The following is a 20,751-nucleotide window of genomic DNA, read 5'->3' as shown; positions in this document are numbered from 1 at the left end:
ATGTAATAAATTAACACAAATCATATTAAAGATGGTGGTTTTGTATGCACAAAAGCTGAAACCAGCTCTGAAAGCAGGAAAAAAAATCAATAAAGGTATGCGATACTATATCAAGAAACCTGTTATCCATAAAGCACCAAATTATGTGAAGTCCATTTTAAGCAAATAATAAGCTTGCTGGAAACAGATGAAGGTAAACTGAAGAACAACAAAGAATTACGGTACAGATAATGTAGCTTCTGTTTTGGACTTTTGTATCAGCTTGTGTACCAGATTAAGTCTACATCAGCAATTTAACAGTGAAGATGCCCTGGTAACCCTCCATCTACTTTTCTGTTGATTCCTAGCACATTCTAAGGGCTGCTGTCAGTTGCCCGAACTTAGGGACCAACTCATTATATACAGAGTAAATAATTATGTATGTACACAATATAACATAACATAGAGATGATTATTTATTTTATTCTGAGCCACATTACATAATGGCATAGAATCCAGTACATATATACATACTGCATTAAAATTGATTAATAGTCAGTTCCGTAGCATCAACTTTTATGATGTGTGTAACTATCCATTAACAATTTGATGATATCCAGCGACCCTTTGGTTTCAGCAGCACAAAGCTGCTGTACACTATGGGGCTGATTTACTAATCCACGGTCCGAAGGCGTCCGAATGCGTTTTTTTCGTAATGATCGGTATTTTGCGATTTTTTCGTAAATTGTCGCGACTTTTTCGTAGCCATAACAACTGTTTCACAAAATGTCGCGACTTTTTCATAGCGTTACGACTTTTTCGTAGCCTTCGCGCCGAGTACGAAAGTTTCAGATTCATTCAAGCTTCAGTATCGTGACTTTTCTTGGGCCAGGTTGGAGCTGCAGAGTGCCATTGAGTCCTATGGGAGGCTTCCAAAATCATGCAAAGTCTGAAAGTTTTGCCCGCCGGTTACGAGCGCTCAATACGAAAAAGTCGAGACAATGTACGAGCAAATCGTAACGGCTACGAAAAAGTCGCGACTTTTTGCGCAAGTCGTAATGGTTACGAAAAAGTCGCAACAATTTACGAAAAGTCGTAACGGCGACGAAAAAATCGCAAAAAATACGAAAAAGTTGCAAAATGTTCGTTTTCCAATCGGAATTTTTCCAATTCGGATTTGTGGGTTAGTAAATGTGCCCCTATATGTACAGTGTCACCAACACTCAAAATAATGGCCTAACAAGATCAGAATATGGGTAAATGCTTAGGACAAATTGAAATATGTTTATCATTACTGTTATAGGGCTGCTGAATCTCTGGGCTGGTACAGTAAGTTCTACTATATATAAAAATACAACATTTGTAGCCATTTACTTTTTCGGTTTTAGTTTTGCTTTAAAATCATTAATTCATTAATGCTTTTAAAGCAGAACTAAATCCAAAAAAGTAAATGGCTACAAATTTTGTATTTTTATATTGAACTTACTGTACCAAACAAAGAAAGCAATGAAACGGGCCCTTTAATTCTACTAGGAAGCAGCGGGTTTGCACTGCATTTACGAGGGGGCAAGAGAGGGAAGGCATGTAGGCATTTCTCTCCCTACCCCCCAACTTGCTCATCATTCAGATGTGAAAATTAAAGAGTGCCAGAAGGTGCACTGCACTATGGTAAACTACTTAAGTGTGTGAATAATTAATCTACTGCTAACTCCAAATATGTATGCAGTGGTCATAGCCTGGCATGTTCATCACATCATGATCATCACTTTTCATTAGGCCTGTGATTCTGACCTCAATGTACCTGAAATGCCAGGGCATACTTTGAATCTGAATGTAGACATGAGCTGGTGCCATAAACTGTATGCATTCAGATGTTATATACTGTGTTAAGAAATGTTAGTAGTGTGAGGAACTTACCAGAGGAGAAGGCCATGCCCAAACAAGTATTGAAGCCAGTAATTGCCAGGACATCATCAAAGCTTCCAGCTGCCATGAGCAGGGTCGGGATACCTTTATCTACCCCAAACCCTTCTTTTTGTAGAATTAGCATAGAAGGGACAACAACAGCAGGAGATACAGCTCCCAAGACAAAGCTAAATATCAAAGAAAAAAAACAAGGATATTTATACTTCATCAAGCACATCACTAAAGATTATTATTACAGGTATAGGACCCGTTATCCAGAATGCTCGGGACCAAGGGTATTCCGGATAAGGGGTCTTTCCGTAATTTGGATCTCCATACCTTAAGTCTACCAAAGAATCAATAAAATTGCAATTAAATCCAATAGGATTGTTTTGCATCCAATAAGGATTATTTGTATCTTAGTTGGGCACAATTACAAGGTACTGTTTTATTACTACAGAGAAAAGGGAAATCAGTTTTAAAATTCTGAATTATTTGATTAAAATGGAGTCTATGGGAGACGGGCATTCCGTAATTCGGAGCTTTCTGGATAACGGGTTTCCGGATAAGGGATCCCATACCTGTATTACCAAATATTTTTAAAACACCAACATATTCTGCAGGATTGTACAATAAATGTGTGCATACATTAAATATACAACAAAACATACAAAACAACCAATAAAAAATACTTGAGGTAAAGATGGCCCTGTACAAAAGAGCTTACAATCTAAAAGGTACACTGAAGAAAAAAAATATTCTAATAAAGAGTATTCCAACAAATGTAAAGCCAATATGCACACATGATGTTTTTCAGAAAGCAAAGAAAAGCTTGATACTCCACTCTGCCAACTCTTAACCTTTTTCTTAGGGGACCCAAATTAAATTGGGGATTGCAGTAATAAAAAGAACCTACCCTAAACAGAATGGAAAGCCATTTTGAATCTGTATTCACAAATGAAGAATCCAAGTTGACACTGACATTGTATTACACCCACAAACTAACATCAGTAATTAAAGTGCTGCACCATTAAGTGCTGAACAATATGTGACCACTATATAAGGATGATTAAAATACACACTAGTAAAACATTGCTTGTTAGCTGCCAACTTGGGACCAATATATAACAATATGGAATTGTTTTTGCATAATTTGTTTGCAAACTATTTTTTTCATAACAAAACAATGGTACATTGTCCTGTTAAGGTTTGATCCGGCCTGCCTGAACTGTAAACTTGCCATGTTACTTTTTTCAAAACATTTATAATGTTATATATATATATGTTCAATAGAACAACAAAAGTTTCTTTAAAAATGACTACTATTATAATGTATTCTTTTTTTTAATTTATTTTTAAATTAAATTTAAATTACCCACCTATATAACTCACTGCAATACTCATGTTTGTAGTGGAAAGCAAATCCTTAATAAATAAATTAATGCTTTCCTATGACTATGGCTTCTGGAACCACGCAAGATTTCTTTTCTATAAAACATAACATATAGACCTCAGTCACCTTCTAAACAGCGCTAAATACTGGAAGCCAGCAAAGATGTGCACTCTACAGCTGTTTCACCTGTACCCCCAGCATGGCTGTCATAGAACATAGGCACATGTGATTAATTCAGCAAATGCTACATGTATGTGGTTGGCTCATTTGTATTAAGTAATGGTGGATTCTGCATCATAATGGGTTGCACAAACCCATAAACTCTTAGCAATTGGGGTATACAGTGGCTTGCAAAAGTATTCAGCCCCCTTGAACTTTTCCACATTTAGTCACATTACAGCCACAAACATGAATCAGTTTTATTGGAATTCCACGTGAAAGGCCAATACAAAGTGGTGTACACGTGAGAAGTGGAACGAAAATCATACATGATTCCAAACATTTTTTACAAATAAATAACTGCAAAGTGGGGTGTGCGTAGAACCACCTTTTGCTGCAATTACAGCTGCCAGGCTTTTAGGGTATGTCTCTACCAGCTTTGCACATCTAGAGACTGAAATCCTTGCCCATTCTTCTTTGCAAAACAGCTCCAGCTCAGTTAGATTAGATGGACAGCGTTTGGGAACAGCAGTTTTCAGATCTTGCCACAGATTTTCGAATGGATTTAGATCTGGACTTTGACTGGGCCATTCTAACACATGGATATGTTTTGTTTTAAACCATTCCATTGTTGCCCTGGCTTTATGTTTAGGGTCGTTGTCCTGCTGGAAGGTGAACCTCCGCCCCAGTCTCAAGTCTTTTGCAGACTCCAAGAGGTTTTCTTCCAAGATTGCTCTGTATTTGGCTCCATCCATCTTCCCATCAACTCTGACCAGCTTCCCTGTCCCTGCTGAAGAGAAGCACCCCCAGAGCATGATGCTGCCACCACCATATTTGACAGTGGGGATGGTGTGTTCAGAGTGATGTGCAGTGTTAGTTTTCCGCCACACATAGCGTTTTGCATTTTGGCCAAAAAGTTCCATTTTGGTCTCATCTGACCAGAGCACCTTCTTCCACATGTTTGCTGTGTCCCACACATGGCTTGTGGCAAACTGCAAATGGGACTTCTTATAGTTTTCTGTTAACAATGGCTTTCTTCTTGCCACTCTACAGGCCAACTTTGTGCAGTGCACGACTAATAGTTGTCCTATGGAAAGATTCCCCCACCTGAGCTGTAGATCTCTGCAGCTCGTCCAGAGTCACCATGGGCCTCTTGGCTGCATTTCTGATCAGCGCTCTCCTTGTTCGGCCTGTGAGTTTAGGTGGACGGCCTTGTCTTGATAGGTTTACAGTTGTGCCATACTCCTTCCATTTCTGAATGATCGCTTGAACAGTGCTCCGTGGGATGTTCATGGCTTTGGAAATCTTTTTGTAGCCTAAGCCTGCTTTAAATTTTTCAAAAACTTTATCCCTGACCTGTCTGGTGTGTTCTTTGGACTTCATGGTGTTGTTGCTCCAAATATTCTCTTAGACAACCTCTGAGGCCATCACAGAGCAGCTGTATTTGTACATTAGATTACACACAGGTGCACTCTATTTAGTCATTAGCACTCATCAGGCAATGTCTATGGGCAACTGACTGCACTCAGATCAAAGGGGGCTGAATAATTAAGCACACCCCACTTTGCAGTTATTTATTTGTAAAAAATGTTTGGAATCATGTATGATTTTCCTTCCACTTCTCACGTGTACACCACTTTGTATTGGTCTTTCACGTGGAATTCCAATAAAATTGATTCATGTTTGTGGCTGTAATGTGACAAAATGTGGAAAAATTCAAGGGGGCCGAATACTTTTGCAAGCCACTGTATATCTGCTTAACTCCTCAACTATTAGAGCAGGATGAAGCAAGAAGTAAGTAAGGATATATAAACATCCAAGACTGAATATGACAAAGATACAAACTTTATGCTTTTGGAAAGGTGAATTATTTATGTAAGCACCTAACCTCATATTTTTGGAGATGACAGTGAAGACAAGTAAAGAAAATGTGTTACCCCAGCATAAATCCCCAAGTAAGGGGGAGTCCCATTATAAAATGGGAGACAACTGCTGCTGTGCAAGACTCTACAACACAGGGACCAAAGGAAAGGCGTAAACAGACTGCCTTTAGTTTTCTTAAAGCCTGCAATAGAAAAGGGACAAAATGTTGGTACTGTTAATCTACAAGCTTAAACATTCACCTTTATTTGTACTGCAAGTAAATTAAATTAACAGTACAGAGAACTGTGAGACATCAACTAAGTTCGCCCAGAAGCAGTAACCCCTAGCAACCAATCAGCAGGTTGCATTTACTAGTCACCTGCTTAAAAGAAAACATCTTATTGGTTGCTATGGGGTTACTGCTTCTGGGAAAACTTAGTGCCTTTTATTACATAACTCCACACAAGTGAAAGAACTATGTATACCTTTGGGTCCAGTCCAAGACCAGCTCGTACCAAAATAATGGCTAATGCAATGTTTCTCAAAGCTGCAGACCACTTATGATGAATTTGGACTTGGTCTGTGATTACAGGGATATTTCGTATAAGAAAACCAGCTAGCAGCATCCCTAAAAAGGAAAGAGTTAACACATATTTAATTTCAGTTGTAAACATTGGAATAAAAAACTGACAAATGAACGACAAGACAAGATGCCACTCAGATTTAAGAGGCCTTGTGCCTGAGAAGTAAAGAACTCAATATGCATTTATTTTTTTTAAATCGCAGTTATATTCAACATAGGTATAGAGAAAAACAACCAGTGTGCTAGCAAACTAATCATCTCCTGCAATAATCCAGTTATACGGATATGCAGAAGCTTGCTATGTTCTTATTATTTCTTAAATGTCACAGACTAGGGAAAAATCTAATTGGGCTCATACAAATATTCATATACTTACTTAGGCCCATAAAAAAATATAGATTTATTAGGCCTTCAATCAAAGATTTGACCAAGGTATCTCCAGATATTTTATCATGTTTAAGCATGCATTTAACTAATCACAAGAACCTTAAGGAAATAATAATGTGTTTTCAAAACACATCAGTTAATAGATCTTCTCCTGCAGAATCTGAATTAAAACTCCTAATTTTGCAAACAGATTTTTTTATATTTAATTTTAAAATTTCACATAGGGCTAGCCATATTTTTCATTCCCCAGGGTGCTACAGCTGCACTTTACTGCTGCACTACAAGTTACCCCCTTCCCTCTACCCCCTCAGCCTCCAATCAGCAGAACAATGGAAAGGTAGCAAGATAGCAGCTACCTGATATGAGAATAGCACTCAATAATTAAAAATCCAAGTCTGGCTCATGATTCCTCCAGTTACATGGGAGTAGGAGAAACAATAGGTTATCTGTAAAGGTCCCTAAACGTGTTTAGATTCGCGATCTCGCCAAGCGAGCGGATCTTCACCCGATATCCCCACCTACGGGTGGGTGATATCGGGGAGAGTGTAGTCTAATTCGATCATTTGGCCCTGGGGCCAAACAATCGAATTATATTGGCGGCAATGGGGCAGTCGGTTCGGGGACTGCATCAACGAGCCGATGCGGTCCCCGATCCAACTGAATTTTTTAACCTGCCCGATGGATATCTGGCCAATTTCAGGCCAGATATTGGTCAGGCAGGCCCCTCGTTTCTGCCCCTACAGGGGCCGATAAGCTGCCGAATCGGTCCAAGGGACGGATATCGGCAGCTACAATCGGCCCTTGTATGGGGACCTTAAGCAATTCTAATGTGTAGCGCTGGCTCTTCCTAAAAGCTAAAAAAAAATCCACATTGTTGGTTCAAGAATAATATTTTAAATGGTAGAGTGAATTATTTGCTATACAAACAGTGTTATTTTGTTATTTAAAAATAGAAAGTGCATCTATAAAATCATGGCAGAATCCCTTTAAAACAAAATAAGAGTTCTTTCTTACCAAGGAGAGGAGGCAGAGGAGGAAGGCTTGGTATCTTGATGAGACTAATAAGTTTGCCCCCAAGGGCAGCACTAAAGAGAAGAGCTAGAATTCCAAAAAGGTTTCCTCCAGGCAGACATTCAGGGCCAGTTATAGACCAGACAACGGCCCAAATTAATATCACCATGGTAACTGTTAAAAAAAAAAAAAGTGACATCATAAAGTTTAGTTTTGGAAAAAATGTTTTCAGAGTTCGTTTTATGTTTTGCAATGAAGATATTTATTTCCTAGTATTCATGTCGTGGTTATTATTTTCTTTTGCAAAACAACTGTTCTGCTTTGCCTTACAATGGAGATTCTAGACTTACAGTCAGTATTCAACATAAAAATATAGTATCAAGTACTGTTCTAACTGGGCTGATAGGCTGCTAGGGATTAACAGACCTGAAACAAACTTTGAACGTTCTTCCTTCAACACTACTCACAAAAGTCCTTGGAGTTCAATGTCTTGTGTCACATGTGCTCCAATATGGAACATGTAGAATAATGTGCTCCTATTTTACTATAGGAGTACAGGTATGGGACCGGTTATCCAGAATGCTCATGACATGGGGTTTTCCGGATAAGGGATATTTCTGCAATTTGGATCTCAATGACTTAAAGGAGAAGGAAAGGCAAAGTCACTTGGGGGTGCCAAAATGTTAGGCACCCCCAAGTGACTTTAATCGCTTACCTCGTACCCCGGGCTGGTGCCCCTGTACGGAGAAAACAGCACCAGCCCGGGGTACCTGGAGCGCAGCGCTTCCTCCTTCCTTTCTGAAAATACCAGCGGTCGGCGCGTGCGCAGTAGAGTTAAAAGCCGACTTTTCTGTTAAACTTTCTGGATAATGGGTTTCCGGATAAGGGATCCCATACCTGTACAGTATTCTTGATATAAATACTATAGATTTGAACTGATAATGTCAAAAGGTAACAGCACTATTACTGCATGTCTTAGCAATGAAAGAGTACTATAATCAAATTGGCAATTGTGTGATGACCAATATCCATGTAATAAGATATTGAAAAGCACATGTTCATACACTTACTAGCATCTAAAACCACTTGCCGTCAATCCCATGTAATGGATCACAAATTACCTCTCTTTTCATTGGCTGCTAATATAAAGCCAGATCAAAGCTGCCATCCCATTCATTAACAACAAAAACATGTTTTTATTATTCAAATAAATTCTAATGGTAGAAGTACCATTTGTAATTGCCAAAGAGAAACATCCTTGTGGAGGACAGGCAAATGCCCTTATCCTCATGCAGATGTTGGTCTGGTTTTGCGATGCTTTAGGCAGCTGGTCATCGCTGTTGAGCAATTCGCATTCATCTATGGGTGCATGTCCATCTGGCACTTTCAAGGCCACTAGAGGTATTTCCTAGAAAGTAAACATAAAACATGTTACTCATTATTACTGGCATACTGCATAATGTGATCAAAATGCCATCTTGCTCACTTTATAGTATTTTCTTACTTTATTGCTAAATAATTTGGCTTGTTACTATTGCGAGACCTAATAATCAACTCTTCTTTCCTTTCTTAATTATACAGAGGTGAAATAAAAGAATGGCACATGAATTCACTTCTTTGCAACTACAACTGTTATTCTGCTGGAAAGGGCACTACACACCATACACACTTTGATTTATGTGCTTTGCTGGCACTACAAACCTCCTTGGGAAAGCTGGAAGACTTCAATCTGAAAGTCACGCCAAAAGTGATGCTAACTTTAGTCCATATTGGTACACTGTGTGTAAGTTGTAGCAGACACAACTTAGTATGTGCCCAGAATTATGCTGCAATTCTGTAAAATTGTTGCAGTTTGCACTGCACTTGTAAATCAGGCTTAGAAAAAAAGAACATCTTGAAAAAGGTAAAATATTTATTTACTTGTCTGAGAAATAAATCCTGCTGCACTGCAGTACACAATCAAGATTTACTCAGCTGTTGCTGGACTACAAATACCAAAGTAATGTAACATATAATCAAGGTTAAAGCATGCTAGGAGCTGTAGTCCAGCAACATCAGGGTTGTTCTTACAATAAAACTTTTAAAACACTCTCCAGAGCCAGCTGCATCAAAAATAAATAAAATTCTCCAATGAGAATCCCAGCTCATCTGTGTAAATTTGGCTTAACGTTTTTTGTTCCTGTAACTGAAACTGGAAGCAATAAACAGTTTTACCAGTATTGAACACTTGTTGTAGTACTGGTATAGGACCCGTTATCCAGAATGCTTGGGACCAAGGGTATTCCGGATAAGGGGTCTTTCTGTAATTTGGAACCCTATATCTTATTGATACTACAAAATCAATAAAACATGAATTAAACCCAATAGGTTTGTTTTGCCTCCAATAAGGATTAATTATATCTTAGTTGGGATCAAATACAAGGTACTGTTTTGTTAATACAGAGAAAAAGGAAATCAATTTAAAAAAATCTGAATTATTTGATTAAAATGGACTCTATGGGACAAAGGTTTTCTGTAATTCGGAGCTTCCTGGATAATGGGTTTCCGGATAACAGATCCCACACCTGTACAGTGTAAAATAATGATGAAAAAAATTATACAATAATATATGTGAGATAACAGCAAGATGCCTGACACAGTACTGGGAATCAGCATTCTCAATCCAAATGGTGATTTTTTTTGCATTTATATTGAAGCTTTCGGATAGTAGAATTCTCATTGTTTAATTTTTTTGCACCAATAATTATTTTTTTCTGCAATTTCTTTTAAAAAATAGGGGGTGCAGTGGGACAGGGTTACAAATGTGTTTAGAACCCCTTTAAACTATATAATATAACTTTTATATATTCATGTGTAACTATGTTCTGTCAGTTCCAAAGTACCTTATGTTGCTCTGTTATGATGCCATCCTCAGCTACCATATGGTTACAATCAGCACTCGCAGCAGAAGCATCTTTGCCCGGTCCTGCTTTATCCACACTAAATAATGAATCTTCCATCCCTATAGACCTGTGGAGCAACACATTACTCATAAATACAAACACCTTTAAGACAAATGACTTGATCAGGCCTTACAAATACATGACTAATAATAGGACAGACAGACAAGCTTCTTTTAACATTTTTCAGTCTACAACATAAACATGCAATTCAAGTGCTGTTGTAGTACTACAGCTTCTATTATTATCCCCAGCAGGAATAAGAACTAAGAATATGACCATTGAAACTGTGCAAGCATATTTATTACCTGAGCCTTCCTGGAAATCCCTCGACCCCCAAATGACTGACTAGACTGAGGTATCCAATTTTATAGCTGGGATCAAAAAAAATGTTTTTTTTCAAGTGGATTTGATTTTCACTGCCAGCCAATTTTTCCCAAAAGTGCTATCCGCTGCCATCTACTGCCAAGCCATTTTTAGACATTTTGTACTCATTCCATTTACTTTTTTTTTTTTTTTTACATTTGTTTTTTGACAAGAAAACCTACATGAAATAAAACATGTTATAAAATGTTTTTTCCAGAACGAATTGGGCTTGAACATTGTAACAAAAATTTGAACTTTTTCTGGAGATTTAACAAAATTTTTTGATTGAAATATGTTAAAAAAGTCAAATAAAGAAGAAAGTATTTTTAATGTATTGGTAACCCACTTTTTTGTCCAGAAGACACCCCAATGATCAAATAAAGAGCAATTAGCATAAAGTGTTGAAATGCAAACTCCCATCTACCAGCAAACTATAACTTTCTTTTCACAACTGCAAACAAAAACCCTAACTGTGCAAAAATAATAATAAAAAAAAAAAATTCCAGGGAGGCCACTGTACACTAGTAAAACCTAAAATGAAATACAAATAGCCTTAGTAGCTTATGAGGCGTCAGTAAAAAAACAACGGACACCAGGGGAGATGAATCATCATGACCATCACGCGCCACAAATTTTTAGGGACCCAGTCCGTCATTTAACACCTAAGTTGGCTACATCCTCCAGTGCTATACATAACCTAACATGACATTTTAGGTAAAGAAAAACCCCAAACTAACCACAACATAAAATTCTGACCTGACATAAACCATAAGGCTATTATATTAATTTTGCACAGAGCAGGATGCCAATAATTATTATAAATTCAATCAGTGCACTACAATTTATAACCCTTTGAATTGTGCAGCCGAGTATGGTATATTTCTATATTGTTATTTATTTTATTTAACATGGTTTGAAATATAACCCGGGGTTGCGAGGGCACTTAGGGCAGTAGTACCGTGTATCTCGTCTTATACCCTTTTTGCGGCACACTCTGCAAGCTTTCTGGGCAAATGCTTTGCCAGGTGTGGGTGGAAACGTATCAATAAAGTGCTTCCCAATCAATCAGGCCACACTGTCACTACCGGGCATCTCAGGCATCCTCCTACTATCTACAGCTGGTATTTAAAATAGCATAATTTGGGGCCTGGTACTGCTGCCTTATATTCAACATATGAATTTCAAAGGGCCATTTGAATCAAGTATATACCAGTTTTTTTGTACCAGGCCTTAGTTTTTCTAATGGTGTTGTAATAATGTTGGAGTTGATCAGTTCTGTCAAAGCCACCCATGTACTTGCTGTATTCCCTGCTACAGAGGGGTTTAGTCTTAGGGGGCCTACCAACTCTCTGTACCACAGTTACTGACTCATCATGGATTGTGGTAAAAATTAATACAGTTTTTGTGTCATAATAATTTACGGCAAGAAGCTCATCATTTCTTAGGGCATAAACTTCTCCACGATTCAGTTTTTGGTAGACCTGATCCCTGGGCAGTCCTTTTCAGGTACAATTTATGGTGCCACAGGCAGGAGAATCCAAAGAATATAGGGCTATAAACAGGGGGATACAAAAGCAAAAGTTATCCACATATAAGTGGTAATCTCGGCCCAAAAGTGGGGTGATGAGCTTCCATACAATTTTGCCACCGACAGTCAAATCAAGGGGACAACCAGGGGGGTCTAACTGGGAGTCCTTGCCTTCATAAATCATGAAATAGCTGGTGTACCCCGAACTGTTTTGCACAGTTTACAGAATGTGATCCTATAGCGGGCATGCTTAAGGTCCCCAAACACGGGCTGATCATAGCTGCCGATATCGGTCCCTTGGACCGATTCGGCAGCTTATCGGCCCATGTAGGGGCAGAAACAACGGCCATACCCGACCGATATCTGGCCTGAAATTGGGCAGATATCGATCAGGCAGGTTAAAAGATTCAGTTGGATCAAGGACCACATCGGCTCGTTGATGCGGTCCCCGAACAGACTGTGCCATTGCCGCCATTATAATTGGATCGTTTGGCCCTAGGGCCAAACGATCGAATTAGCCTACATGTTCCCCGATATTGGGTGAAGATCCGCACATGTGTATGGGTACCTTTACTTGGGATGTACTGCTGAAATTTCATGCGCCCTTTGAAGGGGAGAAGTGATCCATCTATACAAATACTTTGGGAGGGGGTATAAACTTCTCCACATACACTTCTCCAACAGACAGGCTATTTATAAGGGGCCTCAATTTATGCAGACTGTCATGGCTGGGCTCATCAGGGGGTACAGCCATAGCATTAGGGATCAGGCACACGACTAATGGCGACTAATCTCCCCGAAATGCCATCCCACCGGCGAAAATGTAAATTGCCGGTGGGATGGCATATGCGGCGGCGCGATTTCCCTGAAATCGCGGAAGTTGCCTTGAGAGAAAACACCAGTGGGATGGCATTTTGGGGAGATTAGGGACAGGGAGATTTGTCGCGGGCGACTAATCTCCCCGTGTGCCAGAGCCCTTATTATTGAAATGCAGAAACCGGAGCAGTAGCGGATACCGGTTTCTAGGCATCGTCTGCATTTACGGCAGCGACTGCAGTAAATGGGCAACTCTTAAGGGGAAAATTACAAGCAGGCCTCCACGCAGTCTCTCCTCCAGCTGCAGCATCAGCCCTATAACCTCTACCTCCATGGGCTCCTGCTACACCTAGACTCTCTGGACCAGGGGGCACATACTCGGAATCAGTCACTGAACTCCTCCGAGCTAGAGGCCTTGCACAGTGCAGCAGCCTCTTCAACTGAATAAAAACTTTCTAGCCATGTTGCCAACAAAATATTTTCAAACTAATATACACCCTAGTCCCACCCCCCCGAACTCCTTAATCCATGACCAACTCAAAAGAATGTTAGCCCTATACACTAGTCAGGAAAGCTAACAATCTAGCACAGTGCTGTCCAACTGGCGGCCCACGGACCACATGCGGCCCTCGACCCCAGGGGCAATTCTGGACATATCGCCGCCTGAGGCGGCTCCTGGATGCGGCCCCCCCACCCCCCCGCTCCCCAGCGCTTACCTTCTGAGCGCAGGAGCGGGTCCGGGGGCGGTGAGATCGCTAGTGCAGAGAGTCGCAAAAAAACTGGCTTCCATTAGCAGCCCTCCACCATGTATGCGACAGAAATTCCGGCCCTCTGCACCGCAGAAGTTGAACAGCACTGATCTAGCAGACAACAGAGCCTAACCCCTTAAACTCCCTGGAACATTCTGGCAAACAAATCTATTTCACTATATTATAAAAATTACAATCAATTCCACATAAAATATAAATCAACAACTTCAAAATAAAACAACTGATCACTGATTACTTAGTATGATTCAGTTTGGAATACCTGATCAGTAGTCACACTAAGATATGACCGTTATACAAGCAATGAACAGAACCACACCTGAATAACCAAGTCAATAAAATCACTAAAAATGCAATAAAATAGAAAAAACAATACCTAATAACCTAAGAAATACCAAATCACTAGCAAAATAAAACTTTTGCGAGCAATAAAAAAAGTAAGAGAAAAAACAAAACTGAAAATTCAGAACAATAAAGATCAACAGGAATCAGGAAACAATTCGGAAAAAGCAAGAAAAAGCAAAAGCCAGTAAATGAACAGCAATACACTAGAATAAACTAGAATGAACAGCAATAAACTAGAATTGCAATACAATCACTGAATATGCAGTGAAACAGAACAAAGTGATTATGACATTATTGCTAACAAAATAAAAGTAACGTAAGCAATCAAATGTAGTAAAAAGCAAAACAAAACTGAAAACAGTAGTAAAAGTAGAATGCAGAACTGAAAATGCAATGAAACAAATAATATAATCAATAATATAAAATAAAACTGATCAAACAGAGTGTGTAAAAGCAAGGCTAAAAATGGAAAATAAAATAAAAGCAAAGTAAAAAATATGTACATGTGCACACTTGCAAAAGGTGTGTATGTGTGTGTAAGTGTATGCCTTGCAAAACGAAGTAAAAAAAAAAAAAAAGTGAAAACTGCAAAGAAGAGTAAAATTAGCAAAAAATGTACAATTAGGGGCACATTTATCAAAGTATGAAATTCAGACATTAAAAAGTATGTTTAAGAAAAATTCAGATTAAATACGCAAATTTCTGATGTGCGTTAATTTTGCAAAAAGTTGCGTCGTGCTTTGGCAAAAATATGGTGGTACGCTCCGATAGTTACGCAATTTTTGTAACCAAACGATCGTAAACGGCGGGAAAACCTTTCTGACTTTGATCCTTCTGTGCATGATTTTGGAAGCCTCCCATAGGACTGAATGGCACTCTGCAGCTCCAACCTGGTCCAAGGAAAGTCACGATACTGAAGCTTGAATGAATCCGAAACTTTTGTACTCGTTGCAACAAATATGATTTTGTTGCACAAATTGTTGCAAAGTATGAAAAAGTTGTGCAAATTAACGAAAATATTGCAGAAAATATGCAAAAGTTGTAAACTTTAGAAAAAATACAAATTTTTTGTATTCGGACCTGTTGTACTTTAATGAATGTGCCCCTACGAGTGCTGTATGTGTAAATAGTAGTGCAAAAATGTTACCTAGGGGCAGGCAAGGCAGCACAGCTGGAAGACCACAGCTGGCTGCAGGAAGGCTTCACGATGCTCCAAGAGTAAGGGGTAGGCGCCTGGGGGCTGGATTTAAATACCCCATGCAGCAGGCACGTCTTGATGAGGTCATTGTGCTATGAGGTCATCGTGGGGGCCATTGGAGGGGGCAGAGGATGCGACAGACCGGTAAGCTAGTCTAGGGGGTTGTACAGCGGGGAGAGCAACTCTCTACAGAGCACGAGTGCTAGCAAAAGAAAATGTAGCTCCTACATGCTTGGCACCAAATTACTTTTTATGCGAGCAACATTGTTGGCAGGGAAAGGTGCAGTGGCAGTGAAGTGCATTCAAATGATACTTGTATAAATCAGATCCAATCCAATCTGATTTATGTATTAATTATTGTAGTGACGTTTTCTGATCTATTTGGATTTACTGGAACCATCACTATTTATGAGGAAAAGTAAATCTATCCATAAGTATACAGTGGCCCTTTAGGGCTCTGGTACACGGGGAGATTAGTCGCCCGCGGCAAAACTCCCTGCTCGCGGGCGACTAAACCCCCCCGAGTTGCCTTCCCCCTGCCATCCCACCGGCGAACATGTAAATCGCCGGCGGGATGGCAGACGCGGCAGCGCGATTTCGCGCAAATCGCCGAAAAAGACTCGCGAGTCTTTTTCGGCGATTTCCCGAAATCGCCCCGCCGCGTCTGCCATCCTGCCGGCGACTTACATGTTCGCCGGTGGGATGGCAGGGGGAAGGCAACTCGGGGAGATTAGTCGCCCGCGAGCAGGGAGTTTTGCCGCGGGCGACTAATCTCCCCGTGTACCAGAGCCCTTAGGGTGAAGACACATGGAGCTACTAGTAGCAGCTACTTTTTCACGGCTGCTAAACGCCAGAAAATTCCCTACTAAGAATTGCCTCTGCTAAAACACACATACAGACAATTATCATTAAATGAGTAGCATTGTCTATTTTAGTAGCCACAACAAGTAGCTGCTACTAGTAGCTCTATGTGTCTTCACCCTAAGGGCTCTGGCACACGGGGAGATTAGTCGCCCGTGACAAATCTCCCTTGTCACAGGCGACTAATCTCCCCGAACTACCATCCTACCAGCGAAAATGTAAGTCGCCGGTGGGATGGCAAATCGCCGAAGTTGCCTCGCGAGGCATGGTAGTTCGGGGGCGACTAATCTCCCCGTGTGCCAGAGCCCTTAGAATTCTGTCTGCCACACACTTCACAACTTCAAACACACCACCTCTGTGTTTTTCTGATAAAAGAAAATGTTGGATAAGGCTATAGCAGGTCTGTTGGCATACAATTTAGTGTGTTTCCAAGGCAATGAGTGCTCAGTTACAATGAAACTCATATATCTTATGTAAATATTACATGCAAATCTTAACTGTGTATATTGGCACAATACACCACACCTTTTACTAATACATTACCTACAACAGAATACAATAATAATGGCAGAAATAAGCGTGTGTTTCAGAGCTCTTGGTTAGCTATTTCAAAAGCAAAAACATAAAGCATTTCAAGCATATGTAACCCCTGTTTGACTGTAACAACAGAAAATACCGGCTAGATAGGCTTTAGAGCATGGGGTACATAGGACTCTACATGACAGATGGGCTTTCACTATGTGTTAATATTCTTGGAGTGTAGTGCAACTACAACTCACTTAGGCTGTGTGCAAGCAAACAAAAGAATGGGCGCCAGAAGGTTCTTTTGTGGTAAACCAGAACATAACTTGTTTATTGTCCAAGACAATGATCCACGGGGTTATAGCAATAACAAGTAGAAAAATATGGTGTCCATTGGTTTAGCCCACCTCAGCAGAGGGTGGGGAAGGTAAGGACCACCAACCAGCAGGGCCTCCATGTGGAAAGTAGCCTGGCCAAGTATCTGTATCCTCAGGGTGTCCCTTAGCAGCCAAGGATCCCTCACAGGCGACTATGGATCAGAGATAGAAACTGACCTGATACCTGCGTCTTAACTGTGGTCCTGCTCTAAGGCAACAGTGCCTGTAGGGAAGAATACTTCCTGCTAATCTCTCCTGGTTGGAGCTAGAAACTGCTCTTTCTATTTAATCTCACTGTCTCAGTTTCCTAGAAAGTGCTCTTATAAATTATCCTGATACTTACTACTCCTCATTCACGGGGTCCCTGTTCCCTGACTTCACTAGAGCTAGACTCTAGGGTAGAAGGCTTTACTGGGGCCCTATTGATCCCAGGTTCAGTGAACTTCCACCTGAGTCACTAGATGCAGCCAAAGAGGAAGACCCACCCCTTTTCTAAGCACTGTATAAGAGTGCCAAGGGAGTGGTCTCGCTGTTAAAGGAGAAGGAAAGGCTACATAACATTTAATCTTAAAATGCAGGCTTACCATCCAGTGTTTCAACGGTGCCCTTAAGTCTCCCCATATACTGAAGGTTTAGATGTACTGCAGGCAAACCGCACAAAAAAACGCCGAGCTGTGTAAATAAAGTTCCCAGGATGCATCGCTACTTTGCAGACTTGAGGACTTGAAGAATGAGGCGGCGCAAGCACAATGTGGTACAGCAGTGGGCGCGCACAAGCAGGCGCGCTCCCCCTCGTCACCCTCTGAGCCGGCCGTGCCTGCGCTGCTGGGATCTGTTACGAGGCGCGCCCACACGGACGCGCGCCTAGGCTAGGGGGGAGGGAAGTAAGCGCATGCGCAGAGAAGGACGCGCGCCTAGGCTGGGGGGAGGGAGGAAGCTTGCGCATGCGCAGTAAAGACGCCGAAGGAGAGGAAGTGGGCATACAACTTTAAAGATGGCCGCGCCATTCTTTAGATAACGCTGAAACTTTACAGTAAGATTTTATAAGTTTCTCTTACTATAATTGAGCCCAAAGTGTAGCGTTTTTCTTTATCTATACTAGCACTATGCAATGGTACCATTTATAAAATTTGCCTTGCCTTCTCCTTTAAAGCCATAGGGGCATATTAACCCTATGGGTCCCTACACATATTTGACACTAGCTATAGCCTCACTAAATATTTTCAGTAAAGTATATTCACTGCTGTATCTTTAAAATGGTTATCTAGAAGTTTCATCAGCATCAACTACCCTGCTGCAACCAAAGCAATGTCAGTAGATCATGACGCTGCTGTAGCGATAGGAGTGCAGGGAGTCAGCAAATGAGCAATGATATTTGTTAATAATTCTGTGGAAATACTGTCATTAGATTTAAATTTAGACCACCAGTTTGTCCTAAACTCTGCTTTAGCCCTTATCCACCAAGGGTTGCCATCTGGCCAGTATTTTACAGGCTGGTAAAAATTCAATATCAATGTTAAATGAATACAGAAGAAAATAAAAATAGCGGAAGGCTGGTATTTTTTTGAAGAAGAGGGTAGTAACCCTACCTCCGACCCATATGTGTGTCCATTCATAACACTGTAATCCCCAAACCAAAATTCACTAAATGCTTGTGAGTAGCCAGGGATTTTGGTCCTAATAAATGTAATTACACTATTGGAGACTTTTCTATTTCATGTTTCACACCAAGTAAAGATTTATGTATTTGACACTGTTACCCAGAATGCTTGGGACCTGGGGTTTTCTGGGTAAGTAGTCCTTCCGTAATTTAGATCACCATAACTTAAAGGGTATGTCAACCCCAAAAATAATTTTTTGCATAATAAAAGAAAACATAATTCTAAGCAATTTTCCAATATGAAATAATTAAAAATTTGTAGTGCTTTAAACGTTATTTGTAAATGTAATTGCTATTGAAAGCAACATTTGCTGAACTCCTGGTACTTTTTAAACAATGGTGCAACTGTCAGTTTCCTCCAGCAAGTAAAGTCTGTCAGTCTGCTGCCTTGTGTTACATTGTTTCAACAGTCTGAGCCACCAGGGCAGAGAATAGAAAAGGTCAGGCAAGCACTGCTTTTAATAGCAATTATATATACAAATAACTCAAAAATCATAACAAATTTGTAATAAGCTGCTTAGAATTTTGTTTTCTTTTATTGGGCAAAAAATTATATTTTGTGTCGCCTTGTCCTTTAAGTCTACTAAAAAATCAGTTAAACACTAATTGAAACTGTGAAACTGAAGCTTATCATAGTTACTCAGTTAGTGAAATCCCCCCCTGTCTTTAACAATGGGTAAAATACTCCCTTAAAAATTCCACAGAAATGAACAGAATAGTGGCACCTCACTCTGGGGCACTGTGACAAGCTCCAGTTTCACTCTGCCCAAATTGTGTCAGCAGGTTGCACAGAAGATCACTTAATACTAAAGCTGGCCATACACGTGGCGATCTAACGATGTTTCGTGCGACCATCAGTCGCACGAAACATCGTAAGATCCGCCACACACAGTCAGGGCTGAAACAGCAGATAAGGAGGCAGAAACAACAGGATTTCTACCTCCTTCTGCCGATTCAGCCCTGACGGCAGATTTTGGTCAGGCGCCTTCTATGGCGCCCGATCAAAATTTTCTAACCTGCCCGATCGGCGAGTCGTCCGATATCAGCAGCTTCCTGCGATATCGGTCGACTCGCCGACATGCCATACACGCACCGAATATCGTACGAAACGAGGTTTCGTACGATAGTATCGGTGCGTGTATGGCCAGCTTAACACACTCAATGAATGAGACTGGAATTAAGTTTGATTTTATGTAGTGTATCTGAACCCCAGCAGTGTATCTGGTGGTCATATGATCAAGCAAGGTAAGTATTCTGCCACTCTGCATGAATGACCAATCACTTCTGCCTTTTCCTGCTGAATAATACAATGTACCGGCTCAGTTGTGATAATAATAACATATTAGAGGCTGAGTATGTTTAGCATGCAACTATTACAAAACCCCTTGTTTATGGTATGTCAGGAGTTGTATTTGAGCATTTGTCATAGGGAAGGTGAGATAGTAAGACAGGCAGAAGAATCCAGCCCCTGCCTACTCGGTGGCGACATGAGAGACACAGCCACATGTTGCAATAACCATCCCTGCTGACCTGGCTAAAAATAGTGACAAAAGCACAAGCGCCGTACGTACATCTCAGGCATCTCAGGCGCTTCCCATACACAGGCTTACCATACACAGCGCTGCAGCAGCAGGACGGCCACTCGGAATGGAAGCAGCTCAGCCTCTTGGCAACCAGCGAGGCCCAATTCAGCCTGAATGGCCAATAGGAGCGGCTTCCCAATCACACGGGGCGCACAATTACGCGCTCCATCCCAGAGACATCAGTGCGTATCATTGGGACCAGTACCCGGTGAATGAATTTCTATAATCCAGCAGAGAGGCTGCTGGCGGCATCCAATGGAGAGCAGAGGGGCGTGTTTATTAAACATAAATACCGCCCACTCCTTAGCCATAGGGGAGTGCAGGGCGGAGCGAGAGAAGCGTCAAACCGGGAGGGAAAGGTTTACTGTTCAGATTACTGACTGGTGCCTAAGGTTTCCCTTATCTTTCAATATAAGTACCTTCAATCACATCTGGACGGAAAACATTTAAATAAAAAGCAGAAACAAGCCCTTGCACCAGACAGAGTTTCCATTTCCATATTTCAAGTC

The 20,751-nt window shown here is 40.7% G+C and overlaps 1 protein-coding gene across 1 annotated transcript in view; it reads right to left on the bottom strand.

The window, feature by feature from the left end:
• The window catches only part of slc9b2 (solute carrier family 9 member B2), a gene marked incomplete in the record, with an annotated part of 29,081 nt that extends 8,617 nt beyond the window's left edge, over positions 1-20,464 (bottom strand). The window contains 9 exon segments of the mRNA NM_001100259.1: positions 1,897-2,072; positions 5,374-5,501; positions 5,785-5,927; positions 7,284-7,454; positions 8,511-8,688; positions 10,163-10,289; positions 11,676-11,697; positions 13,294-13,304; positions 20,248-20,464. Coding sequence (NP_001093729.1) covers positions 1,897-2,072; positions 5,374-5,501; positions 5,785-5,927; positions 7,284-7,454; positions 8,511-8,688; positions 10,163-10,279 — 913 coding nt within the window.
• Between the last annotated feature and the right edge of the window lie 287 nt (positions 20,465-20,751).

This window comes from Xenopus tropicalis, chromosome 1, assembly GCF_000004195.4.
Source record: "Xenopus tropicalis strain Nigerian chromosome 1, UCB_Xtro_10.0, whole genome shotgun sequence".
Lineage (NCBI taxonomy): Eukaryota > Metazoa > Chordata > Amphibia > Anura > Pipidae > Xenopus > Xenopus tropicalis.
This window is presented reverse-complemented; position numbering and strand designations above follow the sequence as displayed.